This window comes from Schistocerca americana, chromosome 5 (genome assembly GCF_021461395.2).
Source record: "Schistocerca americana isolate TAMUIC-IGC-003095 chromosome 5, iqSchAmer2.1, whole genome shotgun sequence".
Taxonomy (NCBI): Eukaryota; Metazoa; Arthropoda; class Insecta; order Orthoptera; family Acrididae; genus Schistocerca; species Schistocerca americana.
This window is the reverse complement of record NC_060123.1, coordinates 300,245,439-300,268,505: the sequence shown is the minus strand read 5'-3', so window position 1 is coordinate 300,268,505 and position 23,067 is coordinate 300,245,439. Positions and strand designations below refer to the sequence as shown.

At 40.3% G+C, this 23,067-nt stretch overlaps 1 protein-coding gene across 5 annotated transcripts in view; it reads left to right on the top strand.

Moving 5' to 3' along the window:
* The window catches only part of LOC124615778 (S phase cyclin A-associated protein in the endoplasmic reticulum), a 590,398-nt gene that overhangs the window by 135,343 nt on the left and 431,988 nt on the right, over positions 1 to 23,067 (top strand). For all 5 annotated transcript variants that reach the window (XM_047143880.1, XM_047143883.1, XM_047143882.1 and 2 more), the window contains 3 exons: positions 3,196 to 3,331; positions 15,798 to 16,024; positions 22,487 to 22,699. In XM_047143880.1, the coding sequence (XP_046999836.1) occupies positions 3,196 to 3,331; positions 15,798 to 16,024; positions 22,487 to 22,699 (576 nt within the window). The remainder of the gene's footprint in view (positions 1 to 3,195; positions 3,332 to 15,797; positions 16,025 to 22,486; positions 22,700 to 23,067) is intronic.

Here is a 23,067-nt window from a genome sequence, read left to right as displayed (position 1 = left end):
GATCTAGTACGTCAAAGGCTTTAGAGAGATCTAAGAAGATACCTGCAGCCATATTATGTTGGTCAATTGATTTCAGTATGTGGTCCAACAGTTCAAAAATTGCTGTCTTGGTGGATAAAGATTTACTAAAACCATGTTGTTGAATGCTGATTGGTGCGTGATTTTTTTTTTATGAAATTTATAAGCCTGTCATAAAAGAGTTTTTCCAGGATTTTTGAAAAGATGCTTAATATGGATAATTGTCTATAATTGGATACTAAATCAGGGGAACCTTTCTTTAGTAATGGTGAGACTTTAGCTATTTTGAGAGCATCTGGAAAAATGCCAGTTTTTAATGATTGGTTGTAGATGGTTGATAATGGCTTTTCTATATGGGGAGCACACACCTTTAATATGAGATCAGGTACTTCATCATAGCCACTAGAGATTTTATTGCGTAACAATTTTATTATGTTCATAATTTCATCAGGGTTTGTTTCATAAACAAACATTGTAGCATTAGTGCTGTTTGACGTATTGGTGGAATTGAAGAACGATACCTTACAGTTTGCCTGAATGAGATCTTCTGCTAGTGAGGTGAAATATTCATTGAACTTGTTTACAACTGTGTATGGATCTGTGACCTTAGAGTCATTAAGTGTTAGAGAAATGTTTTCCTTTTTAGGTGTTGAACTAAAAGTTTCTTTTTCAGTAACTTTCCACATAGCTTTCATTTTGTTTGAAGAGTTTCTTATGAAATTGCCATTCCATAAAAGTTTTGCCTGTCTAATCACTCTAAGATAAATTTTTTTGTAGGCTTTACAATAGTCAGAAAATTCTTCAGTGACTATGTATTTTTTGGAGCAATATTGGAGAAATCTGTTTCTCTCACTAGAAATTTTGATTCCTTTTGTTACCCACGACTTTCTATTTTGATTGCTTGAAGTTTTTGTTTCAAAAGGAAATGCTGTATTAAAGTAATAAAGGAAGGTGTTAAGGAAGCTTAAGAACATATTATCAACAGTTGTTTGCATGTAAACACTGTCCCAACTTTCCTTAGCTAATAGGAAGTTAAAAATCCTAATATTGCCATCTGAAAAGTTTCTTCTTTGAAATACTTTTTTGGGGCTGATTTTACTATTTTCCATGTCAAAGCTCAGTAGCTGAGCATCATGGTCACTGTATCCCATGCTCAGTACTTCGCCAGTGAATTTGTAACCAGTATCAGTTATGAAGATTTGACCAATTATTGAATCAGTATGCTCTGTTGATCTTGTTGGAGAGTGTATTGTGGTGATCATATTAAAGGATTTGGTCATGTTTAACAAATAAAGTTTAGCATTACTGTTTTTTGATAAATCAATGTTAAAATCGCCACAAAGTATTATTCTCATATTTAATGAGCTGACACTATTCAGCAGAACTTCTAATTTGGTCATAAAATTTGGAATATTACTACTTGGTGCTCTGTATGCATTTATAATTATATAGTTTAGTTCAGGCAGCTTAACCATAGAAAGCTCAATTTCCTTATCTTCAGATAATGCAATCTGTTCATTTAGGCCTACCTCACTGAATTTTCTAATGGAATGTTGTCTACTCCTGGGGCCTTGTTTCAATTCAGGTCTTTCAGTGCTCTGTCAAATTCTTCACGCAGTAACATATCCCCCATTTCATCTTCATCTATGTCCTCTTCAATTTCCATACTATTACCCTCAAGTACATTGCCCTTGTATAGACCCTCTATATACTCCTTCCACCTTTCTGCTTTCCCATCTTTGAACTGGTTTTCCATCTGAGCTCTTGATGTTCATACAAGTGGTTCTCTTTTCTCCAAAGGTTTTCCTGTAGGCAGTATCTATCTTACCCCTAGTAATATATGTCTCTACAACCTTTAATTTGCCCTCATACCATCCCTGCTTAGCCATTTTGCATGTCCTGTCAATCTCATTTTTGTGACGTTTGTATTCCTTTTCGTGTGCTTCATTTACTACATTTTTATATTTTCTCCTTTCATCAATTAAGTTCAATATCTCTTCTATTACTGAAGGATTTCTACTTGCCCTTGTCTTTCTACCTACTTAATCCTCTGCTGCCTTCATTATATTTCATCTCCTAAAGCTACCCATTCTTCTTCTATTGTATTTCTTTCCTCTGTTCTTGTCAATTGTTTCCTAATGTTCCCAGGTTCTATCTCCTTAAATCCCCAACTTTTTGCTGTTTCTTCAGTTTTAATCTGCAGTTCATAACAAATAAATTGTGGTCAGAGTCCATATCTGCACCTGGAAATGTCTGGTTTCTAAATCTCTCTGTTACTATTATATAATCTATTTGAAACCCTCCAGTGTCTCCAGGCCTCTTCCACGTATACAGCCTACTTTCATGATTCGTAAACCAAGTGTTAGCTGTGATTAGGTTATGCTGTGTGCAAAATTCTATCAGGTGGCTTTTTCATTCCTTACCCCAGTCCATATTAACCTACCTCTTTTCCTTCTCTTTCTTTGCCTATTATCAAATTCCAGTCCCCCATGACTATTAAATTTTTGTCTCCCTTAACTATCTGAACAATAGAACCCTGTATTCACTCAAATTTTCTAACCTACCTGCCCGATTAAGGGATCTGACATTCCATGCTCCAATCCATAGAACACCAGTTTTTTTTCTTCTGATAATGATGTCCTCCTGAGTAGTCCCCATCTGGAGATCCATATGGGGGACTATTTTACCTCCGGAATATTTTACCCAAGAGGGCGCCATCATCATTTAACCATACAGTAAAGCTGCATGCCCCCCGTAAATATTACAGCTGTAGTTTCCCCTTGCTTTCAGCCATTCACAGTACCAGCACAGCAAGGCTGTTTTGGTTGATGGTTGATGTTACAAGGCCAGATCAGTCAGTCATCCAGACTATTGCTTCTCTTCAGGAACGACATGTTTGTCTGACCTCTCAACAGATACCCCTCTGGTGTGGCTGCACCTATGGTACAGCTATCTGTATCTCTGAGGCATGCAAGCCTCCCAAACAAAGGCAAGGTCCATGGGGGGGGGGGGGGACTGTAATACTGTGTGTTTTTGTGTGTGTGTGTGTGGGGGGGGGGGGGGCTTTGGTCACACCTTGAAACAGGTAGTAGTGTATTCCTCAATTACATGTTTTCTGCTGTGAATTTTGTGTTTTTTGTTAAGAGAATTTCTATCTTTAAATTTGTATTTAAACAGGTAGATACTGAGACTGATGAAACTGAAACAGATGGTGAGGCCACAACTTGTCCCGAAGATGAAAATGGTAGAACAGATGAAGAGATTGGAGTTGACAGCATGTCACTGGAAGCCAGATATGAAAATATACTGGAAGGTGTGGTAACTACTCATTTTCATTTTCATAACTTGTTGAATAAGTTCAGTCATATGTATTGGCATCAGCAGCCAGTAAATAAATTTGTTACCAATTTCTGTGACTAAAAGTACCATGAAAAACTTTGTATCTTTACACAAGATAGTACATGCAGTGATCAGCCAGAACTTATGGTCACCTACCTAATAGCCCATATGTCCACCTTTGGCATGGATAACAGCGCCAATGCATCATAGCATGGAAGCAATGGGGCCTTCGTATGTCATTGGAGCGAGTTGGTACCACATCTGCACCCACGTCACCTAATTCCTGTAAATTACGAGGAGGGGAGTGATGAGCTCTGACGCCACATTCAATCACATCCCAGATGTGTTGGATAGGATTCAGATCTGATGAGTTTGGGGGTCAGCATATCAACTGGAGCTCGCTTTGTGACATGCCGCATTATCTTGTTGAAAACTGCCACTGTTGTCAGGAAACATGATAATCATGAAGGGGTGTATGCAGTCTGCAACCAGTGTACAATACTCCTTGGTCATCAGGGTGCCTTGCATGAGCTCCACTGGACCAGTGGATACCCTCTTGAATGTTCCTCAGAGCATAATGGGGCTGCTTGTCACTGTCCTGCAGTACAGATGTCAACGAGCTGTTCCCCCTGGAAGACGACGGATTCATGCCCTCCCATCAGAGTGATGAAAAAGGTGTTGGGATTCATCAGATCATGCAACACTTTGTCATTGCATCAATGTCCAGTGCCCATTTCAGTAGTAGTTGCTGATGTCTTGGTGTTAACTCTGGCAAATGCATGGGTTGTCAGCTGTGGAGGCCCTTTGTTAGGAGTGTTCGGTGCATTGTGTGTTCAGACACACTTGTACTCTGCCCAAGATTAAACTCTGATGTTAGTTCTACCACAGTTTGCTGCCTATCCTGTTTTACCAGTCTGTCCAGCCTATGACGTCAGACATCTGCAATGACATGTGGCCATCTAACCCCACAACACCTGGACATAGTTTCACCTTGTGTTGAAGACACACACCACACCACAACACTTCTTGAACACTCCACATGTTGTACAGTTTCCAAAATGCTTGTGCCGAGCTTCCGGGCCATCACAATATGCCCTCAGTCAAACTCGGATAGATTGCGCACCTTCCCCATTCTACACATGTACAGCATGCTTACTGATGCTACGTGCACCATGCATGTGTCTGATTGGTGATGCTACTATCATGTGGAGGGGTTTATATTGATACTAGGTCAGTGGTCATAATGTTCTGGCTGATCAGTTTATTTTTTTGAAGACCCATGCGTGCATCTTTTTCATTGTCATGGTAAAAGAAGCATATATACAGTAAGCTTGTGTTTACCACATCAGTAAAATATTCTTTGCTATTGGTAGAAGAGTTTTTTTAGGCTCTTTTGGTGCATGTATCTGCTTGTGGGCAAATTCATCAGTTTGTCAGTGGAGGTGAACAACTGATACGGTTAAAGAGTGATCAGTCTGCTTGGGAGGACAGAAGGTTCTGGAGATTCAGAGCATAAGACTGCCATCTTACATCGAGGCAAGAAAGATCTCAGGCTGTATATATGCTACTTTCAGTGGAGTCAACCTTGTTCCCTACAATCCAAAGAAACCAGGCACAAAGTCAGACCCCTCAACCCATACGCCACTATGGGTATTAGAACATCTATGTGCACCTGTAAATGTGCCATGAAATCAGCAGTGAGCATAAATGTTAAGCTCATGGATTCAGATCAAAGACTGACGTTTGATACCGCTAGCCATATCACCTCCACAGGGGATAGATTTAGGCAAAAATAAGGACCCACCAAGTCTGGGGTTAAATCTGCTGATCTCAAGGCTGTAACGATATCTCACAGCAAAAATTCTGTGATATAATTAGAAATATGTACAGAGAATCTGACAAATTTGTCAACCCATGACTCATTCACCCACTGTCTGTCATTTGTGTTCTGTCGCCATTGTCATCATTGTAGTTGTCGTTGTCCCCTCCCCTGCTCCCCAAAAAAATTCCATTGACAATGTCTTCAACTTTCCGACCAGAACACAGTAAAGTTAATAGAGAAAACCAGTTTTGAAATAGTGCCTAGCCTTCAGTGAACATAACTGGATATAGGGCACAAGTGGAGAAATTGAAATTCTATATCTGTATGCCTTCAGGACATAAGCGTGTAGCAAAACATCCCCCCTAATTTACAGAAACAGCTGAATCAAAATAAAGGAACTGATAACATGAATTACATCTACTGCATGGAAAGTTTTGTTTCAATGCATTGCCACAGCTATGGTCGACATAGCAATATCAAAACAACAAGATGGACTGAATAGGACATTGAATACACAGAACTGACATTCAATTAGCGAAAATTGTAATTTGTAACAGATTCCAACCTTGCTGTGGATGGATAAGAATGTCCTTGTGCCATGGAATCATTTCTGGTAAGCAGTTGTTCTGATGGTACTGCCCAATGTGCTTTCTGGAGCCGCTCCCAGATTCCCACATATGGGGCAGCTCCAGATTGGAAAACCATTAGCTTGTGGGTATCAAGATTTAAAGCAAATGGTGACATGGTTAAAAGAAAGAGTAGGAGAGCTACACAGCATTAAAATTCTAGAGAACAATAATGCAGTAAGGCTTTATTTTAGCAGTCTCCAAAGATATCTGCTCAAAAACTTGTTAGAACTCTTCAGTTATCTGATCAGTGTGGGTTTTGGATTTTGCAACAGGACATGCAATTTCATTCATACGAGATGGTTGATGTTCAACAGTTTTATGAACATGACTTTGGCGTGAGATCATGTGCAAACATCCTTGAAAATACGCCTGAATTTGCTTTAATCTTTTGCAGAGGTGAAGCACATTATTACTTACCAGGATGCATTAATCATCAAAATTTTTGATACTGGAGTGGAGAGAATCCCCATGGCCTTCATTAAAAACCACTACACAATGACCATGTTACTGTATAGTGTGTAGTTGGAAGATTCGGGATACTTGGTCCTTACTTTTTTGAAGATGATGGTACTAGTGTGACAGTAAATTCTCAACGATACACTCACATGATTAACACGTTTTTTGGGCCAAGATTCAGTGTGCTGCAGATTGACCAGCTATGGTTTTAGCAAGACAGAGCCACTGCTCACACTTCACAGATATTTCTCAAAGCATTAAGGCAGATGTTTCCCAGACACTTAAATTCTTCACATTGTGATGTCCCTTGGCCAGCATGATCACCAGATCTTACATACTATGATTTTTTTCGGTGGAGCCACCTTAAGGCTGAGGTGTTCACACATCAGCAGAGGCCTTTGCCAGCACTAAGAAATGCAATACGGGAAAAATTGGGCTTATCCCTTAATACATGCTCATTAGAGTGATGCAGAATTTTTGAAGTCACATTCAACAATGCATGGATAGTGGAAGACAGAACTTGAGTGAAACTTTGTTAAAAATATGAAAAATTCCTACTTATAGATATCATCCACGTTAATACAGTTTCTTTATTTTGATCCACTTTTTTTTATATGTATACTTTAAGTTAGGATGACAGGCAGATGTTAGAATCAAGTGTAATTTTTTATTTATTTGTTTTTTCCAACTGGCAATCTGCATCCATAATATGTCTTCTTTTATCTTCTGTCTATCTGTGCATATATAAATTGATGTCCCGCATCATGGTTCTTTCTGTTTATTGAGTTAATCTCAGGAACTAATGTATGGATTTTGATTTGCAAGGAGTGTTTGTATGTATAATTTATAAGAATTTCAAGCAAATTGGTTAGGCTGTGATGAATTAAAGTCCCCTATTGCTGTGAAACTGATGCCATTTTCACCTCAGTGAAAAGCAGAGCTCCTTGGAATTGTGATACCCTGCATCACCTGTTGCTGCTGTGGTGCTCCCTACCAGTGTTATGCTTTGTACCACCATTATTGCATAGCAGAATGTGAACTGATATTTCATGACAGATAGAGTTCAGTACCATTGATTTGTGGCAGGGGGTACTTTGTACCAATGTTTTGTGCAGAGGAAATTTTGTACCAGTGCTTTGTGACGGGGGATTTCATGCCAATTTTTTGTGGCAGAGTGTGCTTCATAGCAGTGTTATGATGCAGAAGGTGCCCTGTGGTGATGTTATGGTGCAGAATGTGCTCTGTGGTGATGTTATGATGCAAAAGGTACTTCACAACAATGTTACAATGCAGAGGGTGTTTTGTAGCAATGTTATGATGCAGAGTGTGCTTCATACCATTGTTGCTTGTTGAAGGGTGCTTCTTGCCAATTATATGTGGCAGAGGGTGTTTTGTAAGGATGTTTTGTGACAGTGTGTGCTTTGAACCACTGTTGTGTAGCAAAGGGTGCAGCATACTGATGTTGCCTGGCTGGTGGTGCTCTGTTCCAGTGTTTTGTGGCACAGGGTGCTGTGTAGCAATGTTATATTGCAGAAGTGCTTCTTAACAATTTTACATGGCAGTGTGTGTTTTGTAATTACAAAGGGTGAACATTAATAAAACTGACAAACTGCAAGGATAAGTTCCTGACTGGAAATGGAGGAGCAAAGGTCCTATGAATACATGTCTGGAAATGCATCATTGCTATGGTAGGAGGTGCTGACAAATGAAAGTTCCTGTGACCAAGTGCCGTGTGTTCCTTGTGTGGTGCAGGCTGTACGGCAGCATACTGTAAGCAGCAGAACGGTCCAGTATTCATGCCAGGAACAAACTGAGGTGGCGTTTGTGTATGGCCAAGCAGATGGAAATGGTCACAAGATAGCACAACTATACTAAAACAAGTACCCTCACAGACAACAGCTACATCACACAACATTTCAAGCCCTTTTTGGGCATTTGTATGATCATGAGTCCTTTCAGACAAATCAATGGGCTTGGAGTCAGTGAACTGTGCATACACCAGATATGGAGGACAAAGTTCAGGAGGATATTGAGACAGACCTCAACATGAGCTCCAGGAAAGTGGACCGCCAAGATGCTGTAAGCCAAAGTATGATTATGTGTATCCTGCATGGCAGACACGTTGAATGTATCCCACGGAGGCCACTTTGAACATCTGTTGCGACATGAATGCGATGCAGCTCTGTTCTGTGTTCAGTCATTGTTGTCACTGCACACACACCATTCATTTCTGCACACATATTCATAGGACCATTTTTCCGTCATTACGTTTCAGGAATCCGTCCTTGCAGTTTGTCGAATTTATTAATGTTAACCCTGCATTTTTTTGGCAGTGTGTGCCTCGTACCTAAGTTACATGGCCTGAGGCAGCGGATTATCCCACACAGTGTCTGAGTGAGGCAAGGGAGTGGGAGCATCACGCACAAGCACTGAGTGACAGGTATAGACTCAATGCACTCTGGTTGGTGCACAGGCAGAGGGGTGGTATGTGCGTGTTCGGGGCCATTGCCCGATGGTGGAGAACTCGAGTCGAGAGGTTGTGGGATGAATTCCTCAGTGGTCCAAGCTTGTTTAACCTGCTGAAGTGAAACTGTTTGGAGTCGGATGTTCATGAGGATGTTGATAGTATTAGCTATCGAGAAGATATACGGATAGCAGCTATGTGCAACTGGGCACACTCGACAAAAGTGGGGAGGTCAGATAGGGCGATGGTTGCAGGATCATTGATGATTACAGCTGGGAGGACTAATGTCTCACCATACACGACTTTAGCAAGTGACACTTGGAGGTCTGCCTTATCAACCACGTGGATTGTTAACATGACCAAGAACAGGGCTTCAAGCCACTCAACACTGTGGCACATGAGGGCCACAACCGTGGCACACGATGGTGGTTTTGGAGTCCTGTGCCAGCACTCGATGAGCCCATTACTATGAAGGTGGCATGCTATAATGTGAAATTTATCCATGCCACAGACCATGCAGAGTTTGTTAAATAACAGTGATCTGAACTGCCTACCCTGATTGATGGTGATAGATGAAGTGCACCCGAATCTAGTCATCCGGGAATACACAAATGCTCATGCAACAGAATCAACCGTAATGGCCGCAAGAGGGATCGCCTCCACCCATCTTGTAGCACGATCAATGATGGACAAGATATATCTGAAACCATCAGATGCAGGTGACGGCGCGATGAGTTCTAGGTCCACATCTCGGAAACAGCATCATGGGATGTCAGATTTGCCTGGGGGTGGCTGCGTATGTCCGCTGATTTTTCTGTGCTGGCATGGTACGCAGGCATGAGTCCACACATGGTAGTGCTTCTTCACTCATGGTCACACAAAGCATTCCATGACGCGTCACCCAGTAGCCTTAGTACCAGGGTGTGAAAGAGTATGCAAAATTTGGTGAAGTAAAGCAGCTGGGAAGATAGGTTGAGTGATGTCCATGGACATATCACACCATCACGGCCTGACCAAACCCAGTAGGTTGCAAGAAACTATCTGTAGGTAAGTGGAAGAGGCCTGACAGGGTTCTGAAGTTCGACATCATTGTCCTGTAAGTGGGACAGTTCATCGAAATTAATAGGAGATGAGATAGCACTGACATGTGACAGATAATCAGCCACCACATTTTCTGAGCCACGAACGCATTGGATGTCTGTTGTGTACTGATGGATGGGATCCATATGCCAAACCTGTGAGGGGAGGTCAACAGCAGGATTGTGAATAGTGCCCGTGAGGAGATGATGATTTGTGAAAACTGTAATGTTCCCTCCACGAAATATTTGTGGCCTTGTACACCACAAGAAGTTTCCAGTTGATAGCCGACCAGCTGACAGCTTATGTTGAGCCATGTACCAGTATTCCAGATGAAATGGATGAAAAATGTTTGAGAAGAGGCCTAGATGGCAAAAGCAAAGTCGTACCTTTCAACAAGGTAATTCATTTTCCCATTTATTTGCCCACAAAGATGCTTTTGCAGTGGGGAAGCTGAAAAATTTGAAGTATGAGTCATCCTTTTCACTGACTTTGGCATTATCTCACTTCCACCTACATACATCTCAAGAAATTTATGACTGAGTATACTGTGCCCAAATAAAAAATTACAGCAGCCATTAATGAGTGTTTTGCAAACTTACAGAATGTTACTTCAGGGATGGAATCTACTCACTGAAATAACTTGGAAAAAGTACATTTACTTAAGAGATGTGGGTAAAAAAAAAACTAAGTGCATATTTTACATAAACAAGTCTTTCACTGCCAACCAAACTTTTCATCGTTTTCTCATACTTTAGCCAAATGCAGAATAACCAAATAAAACATCAAAATGAAAGATCCACACAGATACAGTTCAAGAAAAAAAAATCGCTTTAACCAATTCGCCTTCAGCTTTTTTCTCCCATCATCATTGTATTTAATCAGTGTTAAGTCTGTCTGGCCATAATATTGCATGACTTTTGACGTGATATTCATACTAATTCAAAAGCTATTTGTGCTTCCTAATAATAATAATAATAATAATAATAATAATAATAATAATAATAATAATAATAATAATACAGTACTCATATAAATACATCGGCTACACCACTGCAATTTCATAACCACTTCTACAACCCTTTAGATCACATAACATCAACAGATACGAAGAAGGTAAATTGGAAAAAGAAAACACTTCATGGCAAGCACCCGTATCATCTAACACAGCCACACATCGATCAAGACGCATCCAACACATGGCTAAGAAAAGGCAATATATACAGTGAGACAGAAGGATTCATGATTGCAATACAGGATCAAACAATAAACACCAGGTATTACAGCAAGCATATTATTAAAGATCCCAATACCACAACGGATAAATGCAGACTTTGTAAACAACAAATAGAAACAGTAGATCACATCACAAGCGGATGTACAATACTAGCAAATACAGAATACCCCAGAAGACATGACAATGTCGCAAAAATAATACATCAACAACTTGCCTTACAACATAAACTTTTAAAACAACACGTTCCTACATACAAGTATACACCCAATACAACAAATATACAAAAGAAAACATGAGAAACAATTGAAAAATACATCCAACTGGCTGAGGAAGTCAAAGACATGTGGCATCAGGATAAAGTTGACATCATACCAATTATACTATCAACTACAGGAGTCATACCACACAATATCCACCAGTACATCAATGCAATACAGCTACATCCAAACATATATATACAACTACAGAAATCCGTAATTACCCGAAAGTTCCTAAATGCAATATAACACATACCGTACAGTTAAAAGGAAGTGACGCTTGATCAAGGTCCGCGTCACTCCATTTTTATCCGGACTTAACGTCTGAGAAAGTGAAGGAAATAGTAATAACAATAATAATAATAATAAACCCCGTGGAGGCCCGGGAAAAGAATAGGCCTCCGGTATGTTCTGCCACTCGTAAAAGGCGACGAAAAGAACAAACCACTAATAGGGCTAACCCCCCTTTTAGTGTGATTACTTGGTTCAGGACAGAACTAAAGAAGACTCGGACAAGTGCTGTCATTGTCGGGGACGATGTTTAAACCCTATGCCCGCCCACAATGATAACGACACTGCTAGCCAACTGGAAAATGATTTAAATCCAAATAGAGGTGTTTTGCAGGATATGCTTCCTGCAACCACCCTAGAAGGGAAACAAAGACAGAGGATGAGATGGTCAGATGAAGTTAATCGACACCTCATGTTCTGTTATTACCAAGCAACAAACCTAGGAACCAACACAACTGGATACAGATCACAAGTATACACAACAGTTATTACCAGATACCCAGAATTAAAATTTTTAACAGAACAACGACTAGCTGATCAGATCCGTGTAATAATAAAAAATAACAGGATACCCCAGTCAGAATTAGAAAACATCAAACAACAAGTACAACAAATACTGGAACAAAATAATGTGCAATCAGAAGAAGAAGAAAATACAGTAATGGACTCAAACATCCCAGAGCAAACAAACAAAGACCAACACACATCAATTAAACAATCAGATGAAAACGAAATCTTAAGACAGCCACCAGAACAAGCACAAATAGAACACGAAGTGACACACATGTTAGATATAGAAGAGAAGTTTCAGCTGACATTTATAGAATACAAAGACACAAATACAGACATTAGACCATTCTTGCATAGACCGCCAAATAACCCACAAGTCGAAACAACAATAACAACTATCAACACAATCATACACAACAAAATAAATGAAAACAAACTATGGAAGAGTTACAACTACTGGTTTATATAGGAGCACTCACTACACTAAGTATACACACTAGGCAGAGATCAGAACCAACCAACACACGGAAGAAACCCACAAAACCAGCATGGCAACACAGGCTACAGATCAGAATAGAAAAACTGAGAAAAGACATAGGACAGCTAACACAATTTATAAGAAATGAAACGTCAGGGGGGGAAAAAAAAAAAAAAACGAAAAAGGTTAGGTAAAATCTCACAACAAGAAGCGATAGAGCAATTAGATGAAAAGAAGCAGAAATTACAAGCATTGGCCAAACGACTTAGAAGATACAAAAAAAGTGAAAATAGAAGGAAATAAAACCAAACATTCAATACAAACCAAAAGAAATTTTACCAGACAATAGATAACACACACATTAAAATAGACAATCCACCAAACATAACAGACATGGAACACTTCTGGAGCAACATATGGTCAAACCCGGTACAACATAACAGGCATGCACGGTGGATACAAGCACAAACAGACACATACAAGATGATACCACAAATGCCTGAAGTGATAATTTTGCAACATGAAGCCACCCAAGCAATTAATTCTACTCACAATTGGAAAGCCCCTGGAAAAGATAAAATACCTAATTTCTGGCTAAAGAAGTTCACCTCAACACATTCACATCTAACTAAATTATTTAACAGTTACATTGCAGACCCATACACATTCCCTGATACACTTACACATGGAATAACTTATCTGAAACCTAAAGATCAAGCAGACACAGAAAACCCAGCTAAATATCATCCCATAACATGCCTTCCAACAATATACAAAATATTAACTTCAGTCATTACACAGAAATTAATGACACATACAACACAGAACAAAATTACAAATGAAGAACAAAAAGGCTGTTGCAAAGGAGCACGAGGATGTAAAGAGCAACTGATAATAGATGCAGAGGTGACATATCAAGCTAAAACTAAACAAAGGTCGCTACACTACACATACATTGATTACCAAAAAGCTTTTGATAGTGTACCCCACTCATGGTTACTACAAATATTGGAAATATACAAAGTAGATCCTAAATTGATACAGTTCCTAAACATAGTAATGAAAAATTGCAAAACCACACTTAATATCCAAACAAATTCAAATAATATCACATCACAGCCAATACAGATTAAGCGTGGAATATATCAAGGAGACTCATTAAGTCCTTTCTGGTTCTGCCTTGCTCTGAACCCACTATCCAACATGCTAAATAATACAAATTATGGATACAATATTACTGGAACATACCAACACAAAATCACACATTTGCTATACATGGATGATCTAAAACTACTGGCAGCAACAAATCAACAACTCAGCCAATTACTGAAGATAACAGAAGTATTCAGCAATGATATAAATATGGCTTTTGGAACAGACAAATGTAAGAAAAATAGCATAATCAAGGGAAAACACACTAAACAAGAAGATTACATATTGGATAACCACAGCGACTGCATAGAAGTGATGAAAAAAACAGATGCCTATATATATCTAGGATAGAGACAAAAATAGGAATAGATAATACAAGTATTAAAGAAGAACTAAAAGAAAAATATAGACAAAGACTAACAAAAATACTGAAAACAGAATTGACAGCAAGAAACAATACAAAAGCTATAAATACCTATGCTATACCAATATTGACCTACTCATTTGGAGTAGTGAAATGGAGTAACACAGACCTAGAAGCACTCAATACACTTACACAATCACAATGCCACAAATATAGAATACATCACATACATTCAGCAACAGAAAGATTCACATTAAGCAGAAAGGAAGGAGGAAGGGGATTTATCGACATAAAAAACCTACATTATGGACAGGTAGACAATTTAAGAAAATTCTTTATAGAACGAGCAGAAACTAGCAAAATACACAAAGCAATCACTCATATAAATACATCGGCTACACCATTGCGATTTCATAACCACTTCTACAACCCTTTGGATCACATAACATCAACAGATATGAAGAAAGTAAATTGGAAAAAGAAAACACTACATGGCAAGCACCCGTATCATCTAACGCAGCCACACATCGATCAAGACGCTTCCAACACATGGCTAAGAAAAGGCAATATATACAGTGAGACGGAAGGATTCGTGATTGCAATACAGGATCAAACAATAAACACCAGGTATTACAGCAAGCATATTATTAAAGATCCCAATACCACAACAGATAAATGCAGACTTTGCAAACAACAAATAGAAACAGCAGATCACATCACAAGCGGATGTACAATACTAGCAAATACAGAATACCCCAGAAGACATGACAATGTAGCAAAAATAATACATCAACAGCTTGCCTTACAACATAAACTTATAAAACAACACGTTCCCACATACAAGTATGCACCACAAAATGTACTGGAGAATGATGAATACAAATTATACTGGAACAGAACCATTATAACAGATAAAACAACACCACATAACAAACCTGACATCATACTCACCAATAAAAAGAAGAAAGTAACACAACTAATCGAAATATCCATACCCAATACAACAAATATACAAAAGAGAACAGGAGAAAAAATTGAAAAATACATCCAACTGGCTGAGGAAGTCAAGGACATGTGGCATCAGGATAAAGTTGACATTATACCAATTATACTATCAACTACAGGAGTCATACCATACAATATCCACCAGTACATCAATGCAATACAGCTACATCCAAACTTATATATACAACTACAGAAATCCGCAATTATTGATACATGTTCAATCACCCGAAAGTCCCTAAATGCAATATAACATATACCGTACAGTTGAAAGGAAGTCGCGCTTGAGCAAGGTCCGCGTCACTTTCCATTTTTGACCAGACATAACGTCTGAGAAAAGAAAGAAATAATAATAATACTGTAGAAGAAATAGGAGAGTTCAAAGAAGTTTTCATTTTTATTCAGAATCTCATGTGCAAGTTCAGCTGTGGTGTTTTCAGTTACATTATGCAACAATAAACACTGTATGCATGTATTTCACTGTCATGTAAATAGTCCACACATAGAGTACACATACAACAATAGATTAGTAATGAACTGTCTTGTGTTACTCATAACCCTATGCACAGTGAAATGTGACCAACATAGTAGCCTGATATAGTATTTGTCCAGATATTTTTGGTAGTGTATGGAAAATTCACAGTTGAAATACAGTGTTGTTATTACTTTTTATAACAGTATTAATTTTTTACCTGATTTAGGAATGTCATGGTCTGAACGAATGGATGCATTAGAGCAGCTGCAAGAACTTGTTGCAAGGCACCCTGGACGAGCTCTTGAGCTTCACCAGAAACTGTCATCTCCATCACGTCGTCGCACTGTTCCTGAAACTTTGCGTCGCTTCCAAGCAAAACAGGCACAGGCCGAAGAAAAACGTGAGAAACTGAAACTGGAACGAAGTCAACGCCTTCGGGAACTTCTAAACAAGGCATGGATGCTTTTAGTTTATGTAGTGTGAACTTTCCATAGCTTCTAAAGCTATGATTCACTGTCCTCCTTCAGGTTGTGCATTACAAGCAGCACAGAGTGTACTAAGTTTGGACCAGCTACCGAACTCTCCTTAGGATATTAAGAGAAACTGATATTTTTGTGCAATATGTGACATGTACCAAGTAAAATTTATGTTGTCCTCTTGTAGTTGTTATGTTCTGGTCATAGCTGCAAGGTGTAATAATTGTGATGGTGGTTCTTACCTAGTTGTACTGTGCTACACTGGGCATGGAAGGGCAATTATCTAGTCTGATGCAACATTTGCAAACACACAATACTGACCATAATGTCACACCTTGCTCTTAAAAATCTATTTCTTATTATTTTCTGTCCGATAGTTTTGCTAACTATCCAAGCGGACACTTCTGTCTACATTTATTGTGTTTCAGAGTCAATTCTTCTTTTTTACGTTCATATGATTAGAGATGTGAAAAAAGGGTGCTACTTGTTATTAGATTTTGTTATAAGCTTTTTCTTTTAGTGTCAGAGAAGGGTTGGTTGAAGTGTTGTGAGAGGAAGGGGAGAGGAGGGCTGCCCTGAAGTGATTAACAACAAGGGAAATGAAAAAGTTGAAGTAAGGATCTGTTTAGTATTGACATTGCTGTAGATTGCAGATTGTATTTCAGTTATATGGTTAGTTATTGCTTGTTGCAGAAATCCAGTAATGTGTGGATGACATTAAATGTATAAATGTGGTAATAGTGGTCCTTGGTGGAATATAAATAATGGAAGGAGTAAAGGTAACAACTCAGCAAACAGAGTAATCTGTAACCACATAAAGACAACTGACAGGTTTGCTAGCTTTGGGACAAATCCTTCTTCAGGTCTACTACCTACCCACCTACACACACACTCATACAGTCAGTGTAGTAGGACAACATAGTCTTTCAGGTACAGGTGTATATGCATTCTATAGTTTTGAAGAACAACTTATCCAAAAGCTAGCAAAGTTCTGTTTTGTTTATGTCCTTATTTAAGACTCAGTGTTTCAACTATTCGGTGAGTTGGTACAACACATTATTCATTGGGCAAATAAATACTTTGGAGTAGAGGAGACTACTACACAAATAACTAGAGAAGGGTATGAGCCTGTATATAAGTGGTTGGTTGTATCTTTTTGTGTTTGTCTCTGTGCTGCAGACAAACACAAATAATAGTGTGGGCACAAAAGTGCAGAAATTGGAGTTACGCTAGAAAAGACTATTTAGTAGTAAGTAAAGATACAAGTTAGCTCTTAGAGAAAGTAAAAAACTGCAGCCAGCGACTGTTAATATTGCCATTTATCCAAAACAGATTGCACTGTTACTGACTTTAAACCAACAGGTTCCACATCAGAGTGATCACATTTATAATTTAATTTAGCTTATACTGAACAAATGCTAAATGAAATTATAACTGTAAACATCCATCCGATGGTGAGCTTTTTGGTATAAATCCCTAAAAGAGGTACATGTGTTTAATAAATAACGTTATTTAAAGTGGCGGGTTGCTATTTTGTGTAAGAATTAACCTGTATCTTTACACAGCCATATTCTAATATCAATCTTCAAAAAGTAGAAAATAAAGAATTATCATTTTGCAACAATCATTTGAAGGATAGTAATAATTACTGTTCTATCATTATTGTTATGCAGTCCTTTATTCTCCTACATTTTATTATTTTATTTGAATGCATATGAAGGAAATGCCCCCAGGAAAGTGCATTTAAGAGTATCAACCAACTGATTCCCTCTCCCACCATGACTATTCTCACCACTGAGAACCATAGAGTAAATGTTTTGAAAGGACATAGTGCATTAAACAATTGTTAAAGGTGATAACACTTTATTAGAGAGTCGTCTTCAGACGTTAAAGTAACCTCTGGCGTGCCACAGGGGAGTGTTATGGGACCATTGCTTTTCACAATATATATAAATGACCTAGTAGATAGTGTCAGAAGTTCCATGCGGCTTTTCGCGGATGATGCTGTAGTATACAGAGAAGTTGCAGCATTAGAAAATTGTAGCGAAATGCAGGAAGATCTGCAGCGGATAGGCACTTGGTGCAGGGAGTGGCAACTGACCCTTAACATAGACAAATGTAATGTATTGCGAATACATAGAAAGAAGGATCCTTTATTATATGATTATATGATAGCGGAACAAACACTGGTAGCAGTTGCTTCTGTAAAATATCTGGGAGTATGCGTGCGGAACGATTTGAAGTGGAATGATCATATAAAATTAATTGTTGGTAAGGCGGGTACCAGGTTGAGATTCATTGGGAGAGTCCTTAGAAAATGTAGTCCATCAACAAAGGAGGTGGCTTACAAAAGACTCGTTCGACCTATACCTGAGTATTGCTAATCAGTGTGGGATCCATACCAGGTTGGGTTGACAGAGGAGATAGAGAAGATCCAAAGAAGAGCGGCGCGTTTCGTCACAGGGTTATTTGGTAACCGTGATAGCGTTACGGAGATGTTTAACAAACTCAAGTGGCAGACACTGCAAGAGAGGCGCTCTGCATCACGGTGTAGCTTGCTCGCCAGGTTTCGAGAGGGTGCGTTTCTGGATGAGGTATTGAATATATTGCTTCCCCCTACTTATACGTCCCGAGGAGATCACGAATGTAAAATTAGAGAGATTAGAGCGCGCACGGAGGCTTTCAGACAGTCGTTCTTCCCGCAAACCACACGCGACTGGAACAGGAAAGGGAGGTAATGACAGTGACACGTAAAGTGCCGTCCACCACACACTGTTGGGTGGCTTGCGGAGTATAAATGTAGATGTAGATGTAGATGTAGATCTTAAAACAGAATTCATTTTCAAGTAATTAGATCTTCCACATACGTAATAGGTGCTGGCAGCTTATGTCGACAGCAAGTGCCAATATGAAATAAATGAATAAGCAAGTAAATAAATATATCTAAACAAAGATGATGTGATTTACCAAACGAAAGCGCTGGCATGTCGATAGACACACAAACAAACACAAACATACACACAAAATTCTAGCTTTCGCAACCAACGGCTGCTCCGTCAGGAAAGAGGAAGGAGAGGGAAAGATGAAAGGATGTGGGTTTTAAGGGAGAGGGTAAGGAGTCATTCCAATCCCGGGAGCGGAAAGACTTACCTTAGGGGGAAAAAAGGACGGGTATACACTCGCGCGCGCGCGCACACACACACATATCCATCCACATGTATACAGACACAAGCAGACATATACAGACGCAAAGAGTTTGGGCAGTGACATCTCTGCCCAAACCCCCCGCCTCCGCACACGTCCGCCTGCATCCGCACATGTGTGGACGGACATGCGCGCGTGTGCGAGTGTACACCCGTCCCCCCCTTCCCCCCAAGGCAAGTCCCCCCGCTCCCGGGACCGGAACGACTCCTCACCCTCTCCCCCAAAACCCACATCCCCCCGTCCTCCCCCCCCGATGAAGCAGCCGCCGGCCGCGAAAGCCAGAACCCCGTGCGCATGCCCGTGCCCGCCCGTGCGTCCATCAACGCGCCAGCGCTCCCGCCTGGCAAGCCACATCATCCCTGTTTTATTGATGAGACTTACCAAACAAAAGCACTGGCAGGTCGATAGACACACAAACAAACACAAACATACACACAAAATTCAAGCTTTCGCAACAAACAGTTGCTTCGTCAGGAAAGAGGGAAGGAGAGGGAAAGACGAAAGGATGTGGGATTTAAGGGAGAGGGTAAGGAGTCATTCCAATCCTGGGGGCGGAAAGACTTACCTTAGGGGGAAAAAGGACGGGTATACACTCGCGCACACGCACACACACACACACACACACACACACACACACACACACACACCCATCCACACATTTCCATCCACACATTTCCATCCACACATATCCAGACACAAGCAGACATATTTAGTATATATTTGGTCTTTAAATATGTCTGCTTGTGTCTGGATGGATATGTGTGTGTGTGTGTGTGTGTGTGTGTGTGTGTGTGTGTGTGTGTGTGTGTGTGTGTGTGTGTGTGGGCGCGCGCGCGCGAGTGTATACCCGTCCTTTTTCCCCCCTAAGGTAAGTCTTTCCGCTCCCGGGACTGGAATGACTCCTTACCCTCTCCCTTAAAACCCACATCCTTTTGTCTTTCCCTCTTTCCTGATGAGGCAACAGTTGGTTGCGAAAGCTTGAATTTTGTGTGTATGTTTGTGTTTGTTTGTGTGTCTATCGACCTGCCAGCTCTTTCGTTTGGTAAGTCACATCATCTTTGTTTTTAGATATATTTTTCCCCCGTGGAATGTTTCCCTCTATATAAAACAAAGATGATGTGACTTACCATACGAAAGTGCTGGCAGGTCGATAGAAACACAAACAGACACATTCCCTCTATTATATATATATATATATATATATATATATATATATATATATATATATATATATATATATATATATATATATTCCACGTGGGGAAAAAATATATCTAAAAACAAATATGATGCGACCCACCAAACGAAAGCGCTGGCACACCGACAGAAACACAAACACACACACAAAACTCCAGCCCTCGCAACCAACGGCCACCCCGCCAGGAAAGAGGGAAGGAGAGGGAAAGACGAAAGGATCTGGGTTCCAAGGGAGAGGGCAAGGAGCCACCCCAATCCCGGGAGCGGAAAGACCCACCTTAGGGGGGAAAAAAGGACGGGCACACAGACACACATCCATCCACACATACACAGACACAAGCAGACATACACAGAGACAAAGAGTCTGGGCAGAGATGTCAGTCGAGGCGGAAGTGCAGAGGCAAAGATGTTGTTGAATGACAGGTGAGGTATGAGTGGCGGCAACTTGAAATTAGCGGAGATTGAGGCCTGGAGGATAACGGGAAGAGAGGATATATTGAAGAGCAAGTTCCCATCTCCGGAGTTCGGATAGGCTGGTGTTAGTGGGAAGTATCCAGATAACCCGGACGGTGTAACACTGTGCCAAGATGTGCTGGCCGTGCACCAAGGCATGTATAGCCACAGGGTGATCCTCATTGCCAACAAACACTGTCTGCCTGTGTCCATTCATGCGAATGGACAGTTTGTTGCTGGTCATTCCCACATAGAATGCATCACAGTGTAGGCAGGTCAGCTGGTAGATCACGTGGGTGCTTTCACACGTGGCTCTGCCTTTGATCGTGTACACCTTCCGGGTTACAGGACTGGAGTAGGTGGTGGTGGGAGGGTGCATGGGACAGGTTTTACACCGGGGGCGGTTACAAGGGTAGGAGCCAGAGGGTAGGGAAGGTGGTTTGGGGATTTCATAGGGATGAACTAAGAGGTTACGAAGGTTAGGTGGTCGGCGGAAAGACACTCTTGGTGGAGTGGGGAGAATTTCATGAAGGATGGATCTCATTTCAGGGCAGGATTTGAGGAAGTTGTATCCCTGCAGGAGAGCCACATTCAGAGTCTGATCCAGTCCCGGGAAGTATCCTGTCACAAGTGGGGCGTTTTTGTGGTTCTTCTGTGTGAGGTTCTGGGTTTGAGAGGATGAGGAAGTGGCTCTGGTTATTTGCTTCTGTACCAGGTCGGGAGGGTAGTTGCGGGATGCGAAAAGTGTTGTCAGGTTGTTGGTGTCATGGTTCAGGGATTCCGGACTGGAGCAGATTCGTTTGCCACGAAGACCTAGGCTGTAGGGAAGGGACCGTTTGATGTGGAATGGGTGGCAGCTGTCATAAAGGAGGTACCATTGGACAGGTGGAGGTCAACATCAAGGAAAGTGGCATGGGATTTGGAGTAGGACCAGGTGAATCTGATGGAATCAAAGGAGTTGAGGTTGGAGAGGAAATTCTGGAGTTCTTCTTCACTGTGAGTCCAGATCATGAAGATGTCATCAATAAATCTGTACCAAACTTTGGGTTGGCAGGCCTGGGTAACCAAGAAGGCTTCCTCTAAGCGACCCATGAATAGGTTGGCGTACGAGGGGGCCATCCTGGTACCCATGGCTGTTCCCTTTAATTGTTGGTATGTCTGGTCTTCAAAAGTGAAGAAGTTGTGGGTCAGGATGAAGCTGGCTAAGGTAATGAGGAAAGAGGTTTTAAGTAGGGTGGCAGGTGATCGGCCTGAAAGGAAGTGCTCCATCGCAGCGAGGCCCTGGACGTGCGGGATATTTGTGTATAAGGAAGTGGCATCAATGGTTACAAGGATGGTTTACGGGGGTAACGGATTGGGTAAGGATTCCAGGTGTTTGAAATTTTTTCCCACGTGGAATGTTTCCCTCTATTACATTCAAGTAAATAAATAAATTTTTAGGTATAAAGTAGTGTGATACTGCTTCTCTGCACCATTGTATCATGAAAATGATGAATAACTGTAAAAATGTAACATAAATGTAGTTACTTTGTATCTCACAATAGTACCATTTTTTGATATTGGATATTGTTAACCCATCTAACAGGTGGAAGAGGTAAAGGCTGCCCAGGCCCAACTCATAGAGGATAAAAGAAACCGCCTTGAAATGAAGCTTAAACGTGCTGAAGTCAACCGTAAGCTGCACCTTCAAGGCATTGTACGTAAGGCTCACGATGAAGAGGAGAAACTGAAGGAGATTGCATTCATCACTGAACTGTCAGCACAAAACAAGAGACACGATTTTATGGCTCAATGCCAGGTACAGTTATCTGAGAAAATCTTGAAGATTTAATTTTCTAATAATTATTAACCTTTCTGCAGGTATGAAAGATGCAGAGGGGAGAAAATTCTGTTGTATGTTGACTGATTTAAGAATGAGATGTGAATTTGGAATCATCATTACATTATCGTCAGTGGTTTTGTTATATTATATCAAATCAAATGTGAAATCTGAGATTTGGATAACTACTATAGTTGTCACATTTAGGTGTAAAGCTGTCTGGGAAAGTTAATAGTTGTAGAAAAGAGGCTTACCAGGAAAGAGAAGAAAAACTAATTCAGAGTCTTGGTATCAAGAAAACAAATAGAATTAACGGGGAACTATGATAGAGAAGGCTAATCTACTAG